Source organism: Lolium perenne, chromosome 3, assembly GCF_019359855.2.
Source record: "Lolium perenne isolate Kyuss_39 chromosome 3, Kyuss_2.0, whole genome shotgun sequence".
Taxonomy (NCBI): Eukaryota; Viridiplantae; Streptophyta; class Magnoliopsida; order Poales; family Poaceae; genus Lolium; species Lolium perenne.
The window spans coordinates 127530647-127547791 of NC_067246.2; the positions used below are offsets into that span (position 1 = coordinate 127530647).

Consider the following 17145-nt stretch of genomic DNA (forward strand, 5'->3'; position numbering starts at 1 on the left):
ATGAAAACTTGGGAAAGGGAAAAGTATAGAAGCAAAAGAAAAAAATGAAAATAGATGTAAAAGATAAGTCTAGGGTTTGGCACCGAAAGCCTAAAGCAGCCCCACCCCCGCGCCAAAAGCCTAGGGTTTGGCACCCCATAATTTCCCATTTTCTATACGGTTAATTTCTACACCAGTCTTCAAAGATTGCCGGCAAGCCTCCAAAAATTTCAAACGAAATTCTTGCATGTAGAAGATGCACGTATATAAGTGCGCTCCTTCTGTTGTACATAAATTTAAAAGTATGCAGCTTAGGAAAAATAATAATAAATTTGGAATGAACAACTTGAAGGAAACTTCTCCTCCGGACCTGTATGTAACCTAGGGATTGATACATCTCCCTCAAAAAAAACCTAGGGATTGATACACTATTTTTTAATCTAATGTCGGACTAAGTAATATTGAGTTCAGGAGTACCAAGGGGCAGAAGATTCTTCTTAATATATGCACATGAGTAAAAAGAGAACAAAAATGCCACACACGCACAAGTAAAAGGCCAATATATGTAGAAAAAAACTCCTGATGTCTCTGGCGTCACTCTGGATCCCCTTCTCCCCTTTATCTCTCGCTTGCTCTCGGGGCTCTACTGGTTGCCGCTGACTAATCGATGCAGTTGGCCGGTCGTCGGTGCTCGGTTCATTTTACTGCAGAACTGCAAAGACAATTTTAAGCAGACCAACTACTAACCTCTTCATTGTCTCCAATAACTGTTGGGGAATTAGATAATCAATTCTGATGATTCTTTGGTTGGATTTACGCCTACTGATGCCTGGTACTTACAAGTAAAGACACCCAAAACTATCATTCATTCCATATATCATGCGCCAAGTGATTGTTTCGGAACCTGTTAGAAGAGCGACAAACATGATTGAGTAAATGACATATTTGAATTCTGAAGCAAATTGAAATCTGAGACCCAATGTATAAAAAACGCATTGCTTAATTTCTCTAATCACAAAAATATAATTCAAATGGCACCAACGACTGGAATTTTTGATATTCTAACAACATGCACGGAAGTAGATGATAACAAACAGAAGTTTCCAACTTTACATCAGTTCAATCAAACCAGTATGAATACAAGTGCACTTGTTGCTTATAATATGATACAAAAGAGATCACAAGATGGTTAAGACACATGGCATGCACATAGAAGCAGAAAAATGAGAATTATGATTTGGCAAACAACATAGACTCATATCAGCAGAAGAACTATTACTGAAAAAAGCTCAAATCAGGTGGAGATTTTGAATGGTTGAACTGGACATTACCATTTCTTGCGCTCTATTTATTTTTTCAAAGGTGACCTAAAATAATTCTTGAGCCAAAAAAAGTTGTCAATTTCTTTTTTGAAATCCATGTAGTGTAACATGTAGCTAACATAAGCCTTATTTTACTAATACTTCATCAACCAAAAGTTTTTATTTGAATGGATAGCAACTCTTTTTTTTTTTTAAATGGATAGCAACTCTGAATGAGCTGCACACAAGCAAAGGTAAAGGTTCTGAAGGTCAAGAGCTTTGAAACATATTATCAAAGAAAATAACAAATAATGCTAAGAGATACAGTACCTGAGCTAATCCTCCTGGCATTGCTCTCTGCCACATGTGAACTGACCAAAGCACTCAACATAGGGCAAGGGTTGTGCCTTCAAACAAAAGATTCAAACAAAATAAACAAAAGAAGTAACTCATTAACATCAGATCCATTCAAAGATGCAGCGTATCATAAATCAACTACCAGTATGGTACCTGTTTGTACCAGCACCAGAACAGTGATGAGAACTGGAGCCCATTGATCCACTTCCCATTTGATGCTGACATATTTAGTGGTCTAAAAACCTGCTCACAAAACAATAGAGATGTTACACACATATACTACTGCCTATAAACATGGTAAAAATATGTAAGATACAAATAAAAAAATTAGAGAACATATTATTCCTTAGTTCAAATAGAGTATCTGAAAGAATGCCATGCTTTGAACAAACATAGTCTAGCCGTACATCATTAGCCAAGTTGGAATTCTTGCTTCAGTTATTGTAATGTGTTCTTCAGATGTGCTAACTCTAAGTGATCTCATTTTGGGTTTCATTCATATTCTAGGATGATGTAATCAGAAGTGGACGCCAAGAAGTTGTACATGGTGATGTAACCTCAAATTGACATCTTGCTTTGATATCAGAATAAACGTCCATATCTCCCGTTTGTCCTCTGTCTAGTTGGCAAGGATGCTAACTGGATTTAAGTACGCCCTAGTGTCCATACCTACAGAATTCAGCAAGTTTGCTCATCTTCTCTTAGCTACTTTTAAGCGTCTAGAAATTTTAAGCTTTTAAGTACCTCTTATGTCACAATACTTTTAAGCTTCTAGAAATTTTCTGCAAGCCACAATCACCAAAACCATTTATATGTAATACCAAATAATATACGCTTTGCACTGAAGAATAAATGTCCCCTTTGAAAACAAAACAATTGTAGCTGAAAATAGATAAGAGTGGCAAAATAAATAGGGATACCTTTATAGTGTTTGTCCCTGGCCATTTTCTTCTTCCAACTGAATTAACATTGTTTGAGATTGTACCTAGACATGATAAATTATTTGAGATAAGATTTGGGGTTTTAATCCCTTTATAAACCAATGTTTGAGATTGTACCTAGACATGATAAATTATTCACAACATACATCTTTGAGATTGTACCAATGTTTATAAACCAATGTTTGAGATTGGAACAAAAGAATCCACTTGAGGCAAGTACAATCCAGTGTGGGCAAACATACATGTTATTGGCGTTGCTCTTTGCTCCTTTCCCATGGTTTGAGCAGCAATAGCTTCATGCTCATCTCAACCTCTGCAGAAAAATGCTAGTGATCAGACTTGACTATACTCTACTCATTAGAAAATAGTATGCAATATGTCATGTCAAAACGATACATTTGCTTCTGTATCATGAGCACTTGATCAGCTTTGGATTCTGCAATCATAACTGACATCAAAAAAAAAAATTGTATTGGATGTTCCTGTGATTCTGTAGGCTGTCACTTGCCACACATGATTCCCCTCGTCACCACGTGCGGTGGCGGCTCTAGCCTTCATAACCCAGAGCATGCATAGAAGGAACACCAAATGGCAATTCATAATACCAAAAGATATTACTCCTGTAGAGGAAGCAGACTTGCAATCAGGCTTGTTATAACTTAACCTTGGACAAATCTAAGGGAAAGGGTGTAGCTGAACTAATTACCTAGTATCACTACCGTAGGAAGGCAGTGGGGTTAGGTCTTCTTCCTCTTAGTCAACTGCACATCAGGTAGAGCTTTCTTCGACAATTGGCTGTGTCCTGGGGTATTTCAAACATAACTTGGTTTAAGATAGTGTTGTGTAGGTATACTAAACATGCCTGCACAGAAACTGGTCCAAGGGAAAACTGTTGCTATATTTCCACTTGCACTACATGTAAGTAAGAAACATAATTTACACATGTAAAAATTGTTGAGAACCATAACACTCAATTGCTCTACAAATAAATAGATAAAACTTGGGCATATGTATTCTATTATTTTGTTTGATATTAGTATACTTGATTCTACCCTCATCAAAAATAGAAGCGGCTAGCTATTGTAATACATGGATAGCAAAAACAGAACAATAAAAAAAATCCAGCGCCTTCGGACATTCTGTAACTAAAGAGGTGGAAAGGATATTATATTATATATATACCTAAGCTAGAAGCACGATCATCAATTTACAAAATTGGGAGTTCCTGTTGGCACATTTACACATCCTCGATGCAAGTACAACAAAAGATCCATGTTGATTTTTTAAAGAAATAACGAGAAAAAATGAGACCGTGATCATTGAAATTACAGCTCAATACCCAATAATGTTCAAACATAGCAAACGAGGCAAAATGGAAGGAAAATACCCATTGTGGAAATGAAGATGATCCACTGGAGGTTGGAGTGCCCTTCTCAAGGTCGACGATGGCAGCAACAGTGCTGCAAACACCACAATATCACAATCATTCAAAACTTTACTGATCATGACCAAAAAACGGCTCATTTGCTCATAAGCCACTGAAATTAGAAGATACTGGTGAAATTTGAATGAAACTATTGGATCCAAAGTTCATATATATAACATCATGGCATTATGGAACACTTGGTCTAGGTACAAATAAGTGTCATTTGTCAAATAAAAGAGCAAATAATCTAAGGAACATGGATTTTTTTTAGGAAGCAGCTGAGTCCAAAAACGGGAGAAGAATTATTGCAACACCTATTGAGGGCCGGTCACGAAATAGAACTACAGATAATCTGAAGCAACCAACTTCTATCCTATATGACATGGCAAATTCATGCTCCTCCCGGATACCTAGCACTGACCAGAACACACACAGTACTTTATCCTCCAACGTAGCAACCCACTGATAGAACCACGAACACCAAGGAATACCAGCCCGGCGACATCCTACTCCACAATCATCACCAAACTACACCCTGTAAGTGGACATACTACTCAGGTAGGAACCAAACTAAAGAAGTAACTGATGATGACGGATGGATGAAACAGACACCTCTTACCACGAGCAGACTTAGATAGCAGACCAAGACGAGAACCTTCAATCAGCCGCGCCCACTCGACACAGCAATCTCTAGGAAGGCGATGACCTGTGAGTAAGAAACGGGAAACAAGGAGAATTCACGTCACTTATCAGCCCGGAAACGGGAAAATCGATCAAATTTATATCACTGTTTGATATCCTATGTAAACAAGGATCAAGCAAGTTAATAAATAAAAACATGAACTCCAGTATATGACAAAAAATATCAGAAGAGAAGCAATTATTGCTAATTTCATATTACAATGAGCAGTGCAACAATTATATGTGCAGCAATAGCCATACAAAGAGAAATCATAGAAACATAGTCTAAAAATGAATTAATTAACCTAGAAGTCCATCAAATATGTTTTTACCCCACAATTTAAAAAATAATCATTACCAGAAGACTCCTTTGTATGGTAATGAATCAAAAATACCTATAACGGAAATAGGGGACATTTATATTCTCTAACTCCTCCTCTTGCTCCAGACTCTCACCAACAGCAACACATCGCGCTCAGCCACCAGCTGACCATGGAAAGACACTGCAAGGAATAGGCACCATCGAGATGCGGTCAACATGTCAGCACGGAACCAACACTTCACAAGAGGAGAGGACACGGTGAGTGAGCACGTGAGAGATGCAGTGAGGGATGTTGGAGAGGGAGCTCACCACAGTCATAGGCGTCACCCTATGGTTTGGCAGTGGCGTGCGGCTTTGTCGATACCATCCTTGTGTCCCCATACAACTTCCTCATCTGCAACTTCCCCGCCTTCTCCTCCATGCCAAGATCATCCTCCTCTATCCATGTCACCAATTCCGCCCTCCGCCTTATTCTGTATTGTATCCCACCATGACATAGATATAAATGATATCAGATAATTTTAGAGACCTAATATATATGGAAATAACATCTTCGAAAAAACATTAGAAATGAAGCACAACTCGAAACCAGCGTGCCATCATAAAAAATTCCTTTCATAACATAAACGGATAAAAAGCACATGGAAATCATACTGGAAAAACTATCCAACATATGAATTTGAAAAAACCCTGACCATACATTTGTGCATACAAATTTTTGTAGATTGCCTTCAAGCTTTCCCTCATTTTGTTCCCGCCAAGGGATGTAGGCAAACCAGTACCATAGAAGTACTGAAGTATTAAATGGTGAACAATCACAATATCAGGGTTACAAACTAAAATGATCCATATTGTTAATATAAATCAACTTTACGCCAGTCTGGTTGTTTCTTAACTGAGCAATGGCAGCCCTTACATGAAAGCACAGATCGATATTTTTTACCATGTTTCTTTGTACATAAAAATATAAGGACAATCCATGTAAAGAGAAAGATACTCAAGTTAATAGGTATAGATAATTATACAGTAAGGCTTGCATAAGCACAACTTTCAAATAAATTTAAATGGAAGATAGCATGCTTTGAAATGTTCATTACTTGGATCAAGTCACTGAACGTTGTTCCTGATCATCTACCTAGAGCTATTAAATTTGCCACATAAATTTGCCGAGAGAAGAATGGCGATGGTGACAGTAGCGGCTAACGCTATGCCTGGAGGTTGCAACATCGCGCTCCTCTTGAACCTCCGCCTGCCAGCTCACATCAGCCTCGGTCTTCCAATCTATTAGCGAGCAAACCACCGACATAATCTGTAACAAAAAAATCTCCTTCTTAGACCGAACATTTCCAACAAAAAAGGATTCAATCAGATGAAAGATTCTAGGCATAATTGCACACTCACTCCTCATACTTCTGCCCAAGTGTACACGGGTAATCACAAGCCATCCTTCTGCCCATGACTGACCACCTGCACAAGTATGTGAATTTTTATGGAACCTGAACATGGAATAATTCTAGATGTGCTGATACACAACGATGGAGAAAAACCATTGTCTCTTGCCAGTGTGAAATGCCATTGCTTATTTCCTAACTACCATTATGATCTAATAAGCTCATATAAAAAGTTAACATTTGATCGTCAATAAATTAAGTTCTTTGTAGCATATGACATCAGGACATGCCATATATTTGTAGCATCTGAAAACTACTCTAGTTTAATAGTGATAATGTTCAGTCTAAAAATCTAAAAAAGATTTGTCTCTTGAATCTAAGCTACATTTCCGTATATCTCACTGTCCTTTTGTAGACTGCACATCACACATATATCCAGGGTTGTTAAATCTGGCACACAGAGACAAGCAAAAATAAAATAAAATCCACTATTGTAATAATTATTAGTACTGTGTGATGAGGTAAAGAGCACTCAAACCCCCATATGACATAGAACAAATGTGATGTGTAGAAACAATATATAACCAACCAGGTTCCAGCTATTAGGCCTGCAGTTTGTTATGACAGAAAAAACATTTAGGAAAACATACAATTTTGGTGGATATGACGATATATATTATATTGCATCATGTTACATGGTATTCTGTCTAGCAGAAATAGAACAGCATTTAGAAAACACCGAAACCTGAACTTTCTAAGCATCATTATTCTAGACTAATATGCTCTGAAAAAGAACCATAAAAAGGAACCTATATGAGAAGTGAAATCAGTATAGTGAAAATAGCTGCTGCGTAATCCCCTATAGAAAAGGTAAATGGCCATTTTGGTTGCTCTTTTAGATAGAAAAGCAAGCCTTCTTCGCTACTGAATTTCCTAGAAACGAATGTAATATACATGATCATAAGCAAGAAAATGAGCAGGTATAATAGTAATGTATGCAATGAAAAAACAATCAACCAAAGCTGGCGGAGCTCGCATTTGTCACACTGGGTGAATTAGCAGCAAGAGAGGAACCTCAATACTGGGTGAATGCACTCACATCAATGTACCTTAGAGAAGTATGGAGATTGTGGCAGAGCTCCTCCTAGTGGAGCAGCGGATGATGCTACTCCTGGAGGATGTGACGACGCGCTCATCTTGAACCTCCGCCATTGCTAGCTCGTGTTTGTCTCGGTCCTCTAGTCAGCAAACCACCGACATAATCTGTAATAAAAAAATCTCCTTCTCAGATCCAACATTTTCAACAAAAAAAGGATTCAATCAGATGAAAGATTCTAGGAGCAATTGCACACTATATGTCAGCCGCTTTCAAAATTTGTACAGTATTACTGTATTAGGGAACACATTGTATGTAATTTCAGAGATGACAAGCATTAAAAAGATGGAACTCACCATAATCATACATTAACGCTGGACTTGCGCACATCACAACAACAAACATATACTCTCCCATGTGGTAATGTAACCATCCTACAACTGATTAGTTCTTTTCTTCATAGCCATCTTCAAAGGAGAGAGATTCATCTGTGCACAGAAAAGATGACTACTACATATATTTCACGAGCCAAACTTTCCAACGCATTAAGCAGTACAACAAAACTGTATGGGACATGATGTAAATGATACTTGCAACAAATTTCAGAGAAGAATGAAGCTCTTAAATACAAATGGAAAATGTCCAGTTGGATCAAACAAGTAGGAACTTTTGAACAAATAGCATGCACAACAAAACAGCCAAATAACCAATCTGAATTCATGACATGTGAGAAAGAATGGAGCTAAAAAAACTTATCAGGAGAGTATGTAACCTGCATATGCAAAAGCATGTCCAGCCATGGTATCCAAGACCAAGAGAGCCTTGAGGAGCTCCTTTGTAGAAGCTGGGGCGACGATGACAGTGATAATCTCTCCCAGTATACAATATGGCATAAAAACGAACCAATCTGTACCTGCAGTGTTTGGATTTTCCTCAAATACCTTATATGCATAGATACAAAACATCCACACAAGAAAACCTGAGAAATTATGGGGAGTGGATAGGAGAGGGGAGGGGACAAATCAACAGCAGAAAAATTATGCAGGAGGCTACGAGTGCCCTTACCTGGCTTGTGCTGGTCGAGGACGGCCTTGGCGTCCTTGAGGAAGAGGGTGAAAGGGAGGGGCTTGAAGGATGGCTGCGCGAAGCGGAGGCGGCGCTGCTCCCGGTGAAGATGACGGCGCAAGATCAAGGTGAAGCTCGAGGCGCTGCCGGCGCCCCGCGCGCCTTCGTGGGCCGCACCATCGCCGTCGCTATCCGCCATGGCCGTCTGAGGGCGGAGCTCGAGCAGGGTGCTGGGGGCGCGAGAGCGCACGTCGACGGCCTGGTGGCGCGCTCCTCGCGAGCCTCGTCGTCGTGCTCGGCGGCCCCCTCGTCTCGCGTCGTCGCCGGGCGAGGAGGGCAGGCCAGCCGGCAGAGCCGCGAGGCGGCGGCTGAAAGCGGCGGCGGGCGTCGAGGGCGGGCGCGGAGAGCGAAGCGCGGCGGGCGGGCGCGGAGCGGGGGGCGAGGCGGCTAGGGTTTGGCTGGGGCAGTTTTGTCTCGGCCAGGGAGGGGATATTTTTCTCCTGCCCAACCACGCCTACCGAAACCATTCTTACCCGCAGTCACTGACAGGTGGGCCCGGACGATGGTAGGCCCCAATAGCAGCCAGAGGCGGGTAGCACACGGCCATTACATGGTTTTATCTAGTGGGAGGAGAGGCAACAACGAACGGACCAGATCGCACTGACGGGAAGATCCGATGGCCACGAGCTGCAAATCGCTGTGAAGCCCCCTATGGGGGGCATCGTTTATACCTTTAGATATCTGCAGAAGTACAATCACTTGCTATAATAAGCTTCATAACTACACTGATTAGATGGTCCGTGAACGTAAGCAATCAAAGTTCAAGGTGGTGGAGCAGGACCATAATAAGAACATATAGAATAATCGTATCCATAAGCTGGCAAGCCATTTAATGATAAAATTCAGTAGCCCTAAAAAATTTCAGAAATTTTTACACATGTCAGCACAGAATATCACGAAGCACAAGTAAACATGAACACATCAAGGAGCAAGATTTAACACAATCATAAACTTTTGATACCAATTTCTTTCAGTAAGCTCTGAGATAGGATACAGAATACACAGACAGCAACATAACGAAAACTACAGGTGCCAGTACCCTAAGAGAGCTATACAAGGAACTTCCCCACTTGATCCAGGACAACGACATGAGACTAGAGCTACCATGTGCCGACTGATGGCCAGGACCAGGAGAGCACACACCAAACACACACATAATAAACAAACTGGTACCACAGGATCGCATGACCATCCTAGAAGAGGGGAAACTAGAGCTACCATGTTCAATGCACAGTGGAAGTAATACTAGCTCACCGCTGATGGCATGATGTTAGGTAGAGTGGAGATCGGAGAGCTTACCGATCCGATCCAGACTCGAGTCCAGCCTGCAGCAACTTCTTGGACGTAGACAGGCGTGGCCGACAACTTCTTGGTCCCCACCGCAGCGGAAACGAACCAGCACTGATGCCTATCCCTTCCAGGGTGACACAGTACTCCTTCTCCCGTCAGCAAGAAGAGGGACAAGGGGGCGAGTTCTTGCGGTGGCACGGAGACCAGGAGACGACGACGGCAGAGGTCTCCGGTTGGGCAAGTACAGCAGCACTGCAGCTCTAAGAGGGTCTGCTCTGAGAATGGGGATCGTTTCGATCGAGACGGACATGTTGGCTCCGTGGGCTAGGTGGGCTTGTCCACTTAGCCTGTATGGGGATTAGTGGGATTTGTTAGAGGCTTAAAATTTTATTAAGAACGCCCATACTCTGAATCTGAAGATTCAGTTAGACAGGGCTAAGGCAAGAGCTGATGCCCAGGCCTCAGGTGTCGCTGAGCACAAGTTATTATAACAACAAAGGTTTGAAACGCTGAGACAATCTAATTTGTTTGTTGGTCTGTAGCAAACTAGCAACTCAGGGTTATCTAGCCAGTATATGGAAGTAAAATAAAGACAACAAAGGATGCACCCATGATATCTTCTGCCTGCTGCAGCTCCTTTGCCTCCTTGCAACTTGGTAGAGTCCGTTAGACCCGACAGATGTCTAGAACCAGACGGCTCAAATGTTAGCTCATCAGCAGATATACTGAACTCATCAACCAAACAAAAATTTGCAAGTTGCAACAGCCAACTTGCAGCATACAAAATAAATGCCTAAGCTGCATCATGAATAAAAGAATGTTGTTGACTCGAGTTTGTTTAGGTAATGTCCAGCTTTCACTTGGTATGACGCTGGCTAATCAAGAACAGGATAGTTGTCTTTCAAAAGGGTTAATACACCCATAAGAAAATGAAGGAACAACAACACCAAACCATAAAATCAAGCAACTTAAAACCGGAAACTGGTTCGAGGTTTTATGAAACGCAGATACTACTCTGATCATGTGAAACTGCTTCTCGCTTGGACTACTAATAATGGGTAAGAGTATCTAGACTACTGACGCGAAGTACTACCTCAGTTCCTATATATAATATGTTTTGGCAGTTCAAATTAAACTGCCAAAATGTCTTATATTCAGGACCGGAGTGAGTACAATGTGTAATAACAGGAATTTGATACACATTATGTTTTGCATGGGAGTTCAATCTTGAGTTGGAATCCCTGCCAATGTCAAGAACATATAAATAAAACAGTAATGTAGGAAGAACCTGTCTAATCCTACACCAAGAAAGAAAATATTGTTGATTGAAGGTAGCTGTTCAGGTTTACATATATTGTCATGGAATAACTAAGCTAATCAAAGTGTGGTAAACATGTAAGTTAAACATTTATGCAAATATTACTAGTATGACCACACAGAAAAATAGAAGCTTGGCGACAGGAAAATGGTTAATACCCCTGACTAGAACATCAATGCTTAGGTGCACAAACAGGGGCTAAGCTGCAAGACCAACGCAAGATGAAGGAATACCAGTGACTTGCAAACATGCACAGTAGCCAACAAAGGTGGTTAACATACTAGCATACAGCAAATTGGTTCTGCATGAGCTTATGCAAAGCTTAATGAACCAGGCAAAATGAAGATAAAACTATAGCCATCAGTGCATACAGAATTAAGTCCTTAACAAAAGGTATGTGTTATAAGATACCAGCAGCAGTGAGACCTCTGGTGAAAGCCATGCTATTCTGTCAACAAAATTTAGAACATCAGAGACATCACCCACAATTCTAATTTAATTAGACCTACAATCATAAGCTTTACACAGACCTTTCTTTATAAGCATTTCGAAGACAGTAACTTTACAATGCAGTGCAGCAGCATCTACAATAACACACAAGTATTCATTTAAGAGAACATCTCATAACATGGGAAGAAGCATTGTGCACTTTGATGCTATAAAAAGATCTTAGAAGACTGAACAGGAGAAGCTATGGTGGGCACCTGAACCCTGGTGTAATATCAAGTATAGCTCCATCAAGTAACATCATGCACACACACCTCCAACAATATGTAATCATATCCATAAAACATAGGCAGGTCTGGAAAATAAATAGTGCAAATTACAGTGCTGAATTTATAAAAAGCACAATACAAGAATCCACAAGGCAGGAACCAACAAAAAGGATCTCCATGATGGCCACTGAAGCTTGGTTGTAAGTGTTGCCCTATGAGTAAATTGGGGAAAGAAAAGCTCATTTTTTCCTCCCACCACGCTCCCTCAGAGCTAGATTGATCACCACCCCAGGGCCAACATTGTAATAAGCAAGAGAAAGATTGTCTTTGAGGAAACTAGTCCTCACACTCAGCTTCTGCTTATTAGCAGGAAGCTGCAGCTCTCCAGCAATCTGCTCCTTGAGACTGCCGACGGTGTCTGAGAGAGATTGGACAGGGATCTCCAAAACTTGGCCTTGCAAGTTTCCTTCATCAAGGCTGGGTACAGAAACCGAGATGCGAGCAGGGCCCTGCAGGAAACAGATATGTTAGCATTACCATGCTAGATAATAAGAAAGAGAAGTAGGTAATTAGTGCAGAAATAGATGAGAAGAGACATTACCGGATGCTGAGCAAGGAACTGCTCTGCTGGAATCAGAGAAGCATCATCTGTTCTTGGCCTCTTAGGTTCTGGTTCATCAGGTAGAGGTGGCTGCTCCTCGGCAGGTGGTTGAGGAGGCAAAGGTGGTGGAGGCTGGGGGATTCCGATGGGGTTGACCATTGTTGGCATGGTCTGCATGTGTGGCGGCGGGGGCATAGGGAACCGTGGTGGACCAGGCATGAACTGGGTAGTATGGCCTGGAGGTGGAGGGATACTGTTTGGCATATGACCCATGGGACCAGTCATTCTAATCATCTGCTGTTGACCTGGTGGTGGAGGTTGGTGCATGTTGGGCATCATATGTGGAACTCCTTGCATATGATGAGGCGGGGGGTGGATATGATAAGGCATCGGATTTGGTGTAAATCGGGGAACATTAATCAGAGGAAGTGGTTGAGGAGGCCGGGGCAACGACATGCCAGGCTGAGGAAGTGGAGCTGGACCTCGCACATTGGAAGCATCAAATTGTTGTTCCTCACCACCCATAGACATTGCCTGAGTGGCAGTCCAACCAATGCTACCAGAATGACCATCCCAAATAACCTGCTTTGGCTGCTCATCCTTCTTCTTCTCGATTTCTGCCTTGACAGCATTTGAAACCTCTTCCTCGGTCGTTCCAAATATATCAGGCCTTGTGCGCGCAAGACCAATGATGTTACGAGAGATCTCATCGTCAGGAGCAAGTGTGGTCTCCTTAATCTTGGCCATCATTCTTTCTTTCTGTTCCTTGTACTTGGGGTCGATGAGCGAGATGCGCATGTGTTCTTCCATCTCGCTGATTGGAATGAGCTCCCCGGTTATCGGTGATACAACAACCTTGGTGGGATCCCTCTCCGCAGGCATCCTCTCCTCAGGCCTCTTGTAGTTCTTGACAATCCTCATAGGTGGCTCATCATCACCAGTCACCATAACTTGTGCTCCTCCTTCATTCTCCTGGAGCCTTGCAGCCTTCATTCCCTCCTCAACAAGTTGCATCTCATCATCATCCATCTCCATCGCATCATCCTTAGCTGGTTCAGCTAATTCCGCGGGTTCATCGTCCTCTCTCAAGGTCTCCATCCTCTTCCGGCGCTTCAATTCCTCTAGGGTAAGCGGGACAGGAAGCCCCTCGTACTCATCGTCTGCAAACTCAATCGTCTCGACGACGACAAAATCGTGCCAATCAATCATCGACATCTGCATCCTCTCCAGCTCAACCTCATCATCTGCCTGCTGCCTAGCCTGCTCCTGCGAGCGATCCCACTCCAGCCGGTTGAGGCAGCGCTCGAGCACGGTGGTGAGGTCCTTGGACCCCTCCCGCAGCTCCCTGATGAGCGCAGGCACGCCCTCATCTGGCCTCATCACCCTCGAGTAAGCATCCGAGAGCATGGTGAAGAAGGTGAACAAGCTGTGGGTGGGGCGGATGAAGTTGAACTGCGGGTTGGTGGCCTCGCGCTGCGCGAGAGCAGTCATGAAGTTCTTACCGTTCCGAGCCACAAACTGGGCGGTGAGCTTGATGATGTCCAGCTCCTCCCCGGTGATACCCTCGGGCAGGTGCACGGTGTAGAGCTCCGCCTTGGGTGGCACGAGCACCTTGGTGGGCGGCGCCACGCGGAAGGGCGCGGAGTGGTCGGGCTTGTCATCCGAGCCATCGGCAGGGTCGGACGGGAGCTGCTGCTGGCCGTCCTCGGGCACGGCCGCGCCCGCCGCGTCGGTGGCGGGGGGCTGGGCGGCGATCTCGGCGATGCGGTGCTGGTAGTAGGCGTGGTAGGGGTCGGAGGGCTGCAGGAAGTTGAACTTGGCGTTGCCCTGGTTGAGCTGGACGATGCGGCGCTCGAAGTCGGGGCCGTTCTTGGCGACGAAGGTGGCCGTCTTCTCGATGATGACGCGGATGTCGGGCGGAGGGTGGATGATGCCGATGGTGCGCGTGTGCGTGGCCACCGTCGGCGCGGGCTCGGGCTTGGAGGAGGGCGCGGGCGCGACGACGGCGGCGGACGAGAGAACGATCTGAAGCTGCTCCTGGCGGTCGACGTCGCCGTCGCCGTCCGGCGCGGGAGGGAGGGGCATGGGGGCCACCGTGGGGGCTCCCATGTGGGCGGCGGCGGCGGCGGGCTCTAGGGTTTCGGCGACCGGACGGGATTTTAGATCGGAAACGAGAACGATGGGGCAAGCCGCAAGCCCGCTACGCGAGGGGACTATACTGGTGGGATCCGGTTGGAGCCTTTGAGGGTTCAGCAGGGTCGGTTTGATCGGGATAAGGTTAAGTCGGTCGGCCGAAATGAGGGGTTATGAGACTTGAGTTGGTCGGCCGACCAAAAATAAAAACCCCTCTCATTTTAATTCTCGTTCTTCGTGTTTCTTGTTTCACAAAAAATGATCCATGTGTATTAAAAATTGATATGAAACTAATATTATTTTCAATAAAATGCTAACAATATTAAATATGTATAATCGATATATTATTGTCTAATTTATTAGGTCAAAGTTCATCTTGAAATGCATGTGAGCCTTATTCATCAGAGTAGAGGTACTACTACCTCGGGTCTGTTTTAATTGGCGCGGACGTGAACTAGTTAGATGTATGTTCTGAACTACAGCCGCGTCGATCAAACACGTCCAGAGGGAATACATGCTTAATACTCAGTTCGTCCCAAATGGCCGAATTCTTTTCAGGGCGGAAGAAGTACAACTTCCGAGAGTTCGGTTGGATTAAGCATTTAGCATAAACGTGTTTTTCTATGTGATGATTATAACTCAGTTTTTGGACAAGTTGTTGTATCTATGGTTAAATTTGTATGTAGAATCAACTTAATAAATCACTCGCATAAAATAATACTTAATAAGAAACCCATTATTAAAAGAAATAAAGCCTAGCCATCGAAATATTGAATGTTCTTCGGAACCAAACATTCCACTGCAATCTGGCTTGCACAAAGGAGAAAGAAAGTAGAACAAAGAGTAACAAGGCAGAACGAATGTAAGGAAGATAGAATGCGTGATCGAAACAACGATAAGTGATTATCATCATAGATAAACAGTGATAAAACCACTACTAGAGGTTTAACGTTCCCAAGTGCGTTTAAATGGGAGCTTGAACCCGGCGCTAGAGTGCCCCGCCTTCATTTGAAGAGCAATGCGCGAGGTGGGATTGATTCGGTTGTTCACGACGAGAGTATGAGCAACATGAGAGACCATGCTGATTCATCGATACACATGGAATGAAACTATGGTAGAGGTAAGCTCCGAACAAAAGGAACTAAATGATGTTTAATAAACTAAGAAAAGCAAGACACTCAGTCCTTCATGCCCCACATAGGCTTTTCCTTTTGGCTTTGCGAATCAGCAAAGCCATCTCCCCATTAAAATCCTTACTGTAACGACATAAATTAGGCATGATACATAGTTAAAATAGCTATTTGTGGCACTCTCGCAAGATATTTTTTCTAACCTTTCTGAATAAGAGAAATAAAAAAAGCTTTGCCAGAAGAGACAAAAAAGTATTCCATTGTTTCGTAACAACGATAATAAAATATTTTGTGTTGGATTGGGTTGGGTTGTACTTTTCAAAATAAATAATTAAAGCTTCAAAAAGCAGGGTCGGATCTCGAACGAGAATCATCTCGTGTGCTCCATGAGACCATCTTGTTGTTCACTCATATAATTTGCACGCGACAGTAAAATAGCATGTAAAGCTGGGTAATGGTCAATACTTGTTGATACTGTTGCCACACACACATTTCTTGGCAATTTCATCTTGTTGACCATCGAGAGACATTGATGTTGTGTATCTATTTTGGACCACTTTTTCTTTACCTCTATCAGAAGAGAGGTACCAATTAAAATTACGGAGGTACTCGTTTTATCTAAATGTTGGAATAACACAACCTAGCTAGAATATTTTACTGGCCACGTAAATAACCTCACCCCTACCAGTGATTTTTTCTGGTTATCATTGCAAGCAATTTATTTTATTATCATCATAATAAACAAGATAATGATAATAATCCATTCATTGCAGAAAGTTGTCTAGTTACTTACTCCCTCCGTCTTCCGTCCTCAAATAAGTGGATGTTTAGCCTCAAACTTTATTCATAAAAGAGTGCACTTCTATATTACCAATGCACTTTAAAGTAGTAAAAGTTGCTTCTCTCCCGTCGCACGAAAATCAAACTTAATAATATTCAGCACATGTTATTTTAATTTGTACATGCGTTTAGTTCATTGGCAGTGGCGGAGCTGGCATACAACAACTGGGTTTAGGTGAACCCAATAAGATTAGTCAAACCTTCATTATACTAGTATGTGTTACTGCCAATTAGTGGAAGATTATATAGCAACATCAAGAGCTGAAACCAATTAATTTTACTTCTAGCTTCAGTGCTTCACCCCTTCTTATTGAAGGTGAAAGAAATTAAAGAGGAGAAATGTTGATTCGCATTTTGTCAATAGAATTTTCCTATATTTAATAGTAATATGTCTTAAAAAAATTACATGTACACTTGTTCGTGAATGGAGTTCAGGTTAAATAAAAGATTTGCACAAGTTCGAGCACGAAAAGATTTGCACAAGTTCGCCCACGCGAT

General features: G+C 42.5%; 3 protein-coding genes across 4 annotated transcripts; all 3 read right to left on the bottom strand.

Annotated features, from left to right (window-relative positions):
• Positions 1 to 290: 290 nt before the first annotated feature.
• LOC139838482 (uncharacterized) lies at positions 291 to 2814 on the bottom strand. Of its 2 annotated transcripts, XM_071828124.1 has the most exons (8): positions 2696 to 2814; positions 2558 to 2622; positions 2382 to 2419; positions 2195 to 2306; positions 1780 to 1880; positions 1611 to 1687; positions 820 to 883; positions 291 to 683 (listed from the first exon to the last, which is right to left on the bottom strand). In XM_071828124.1, the coding sequence occupies exons 4-8, from the start codon at positions 2234 to 2236 to the stop codon at positions 623 to 625; spliced, it is 345 nt and encodes a 114-aa protein (XP_071684225.1). In that variant the 5' UTR covers positions 2237 to 2306; positions 2382 to 2419; positions 2558 to 2622; positions 2696 to 2814; the 3' UTR covers positions 291 to 622. The 2 variants fall into 2 exon arrangements, with proteins under 2 accessions (XP_071684225.1, XP_071684224.1); XM_071828123.1 differs by lacking the exons at positions 2195 to 2306; positions 2382 to 2419 and having other exon boundaries at positions 2696 to 2813.
• Positions 2815 to 6493: 3679 nt separating this feature from the next.
• On the bottom strand, positions 6494 to 8880 carry LOC139838483 (uncharacterized). Its single transcript, XM_071828125.1, has 5 exons — positions 8560 to 8880; positions 8267 to 8407; positions 7851 to 7982; positions 7508 to 7661; positions 6494 to 7006 (listed from the first exon to the last, which is right to left on the bottom strand). The coding sequence occupies exons 1-3, from the start codon at positions 8756 to 8758 to the stop codon at positions 7939 to 7941; spliced, it is 384 nt and encodes a 127-aa protein (XP_071684226.1). The 5' UTR covers positions 8759 to 8880; the 3' UTR covers positions 6494 to 7006; positions 7508 to 7661; positions 7851 to 7938.
• Positions 8881 to 12041: 3161 nt separating this feature from the next.
• LOC127342359 (probable splicing factor 3A subunit 1) lies at positions 12042 to 14773 on the bottom strand. The gene is made up of 2 exons (XM_051368298.2): positions 12545 to 14773; positions 12042 to 12452 (listed from the first exon to the last, which is right to left on the bottom strand). The coding sequence occupies exons 1-2, from the start codon at positions 14651 to 14653 to the stop codon at positions 12183 to 12185; spliced, it is 2379 nt and encodes a 792-aa protein (XP_051224258.1). The 5' UTR covers positions 14654 to 14773; the 3' UTR covers positions 12042 to 12182.
• Positions 14774 to 17145: the final 2372 nt, after the last annotated feature.

What these genes read in the sequence shown, in the direction of transcription:
- LOC139838483 (XM_071828125.1), bottom strand. Translation starts at nt 8,758, where the DNA reads ATGGCGGATAGCGACGGCGATGGTGCGGCCCACGAAGGCGCGCGGGGC. An exon ending in CCTCGACCAGCACAAGCCAG is followed by an intron (nt 8,408 to 8,559) that starts GTAAGGGCACTC and finishes CAAACACTGCAG; the next exon opens with GTACAGATTGGTTCGTTTTT. An exon ending in ACATGCTTTTGCATATGCAG is followed by an intron (nt 7,983 to 8,266) that starts GTTACATACTCT and finishes TTCTGTGCACAG; the next exon opens with ATGAATCTCTCTCCTTTGAA.
- LOC139838482 (XM_071828123.1), bottom strand. Translation starts at nt 2,726, where the DNA reads ATGTATGTTGTGAATAATTTATCATGTCTAG. An exon ending in GAATAATTTATCATGTCTAG is followed by an intron (nt 2,623 to 2,695) that starts GTACAATCTCAA and finishes TATCATGTCTAG; the next exon opens with GTACAATCTCAAACAATGTT. An exon ending in TGCCAGGAGGATTAGCTCAG is followed by an intron (nt 884 to 1,610) that starts GTACTGTATCTC and finishes CTCTTCTAACAG; the next exon opens with GTTCCGAAACAATCACTTGG.
- LOC127342359 (XM_051368298.2), bottom strand. Translation starts at nt 14,653, where the DNA reads ATGGGAGCCCCCACGGTGGCCCCCATGCCCCTCCCTCCCGCGCCGGAC. An exon ending in AGTTCCTTGCTCAGCATCCG is followed by an intron (nt 12,453 to 12,544) that starts GTAATGTCTCTT and finishes TGTTTCCTGCAG; the next exon opens with GGCCCTGCTCGCATCTCGGT.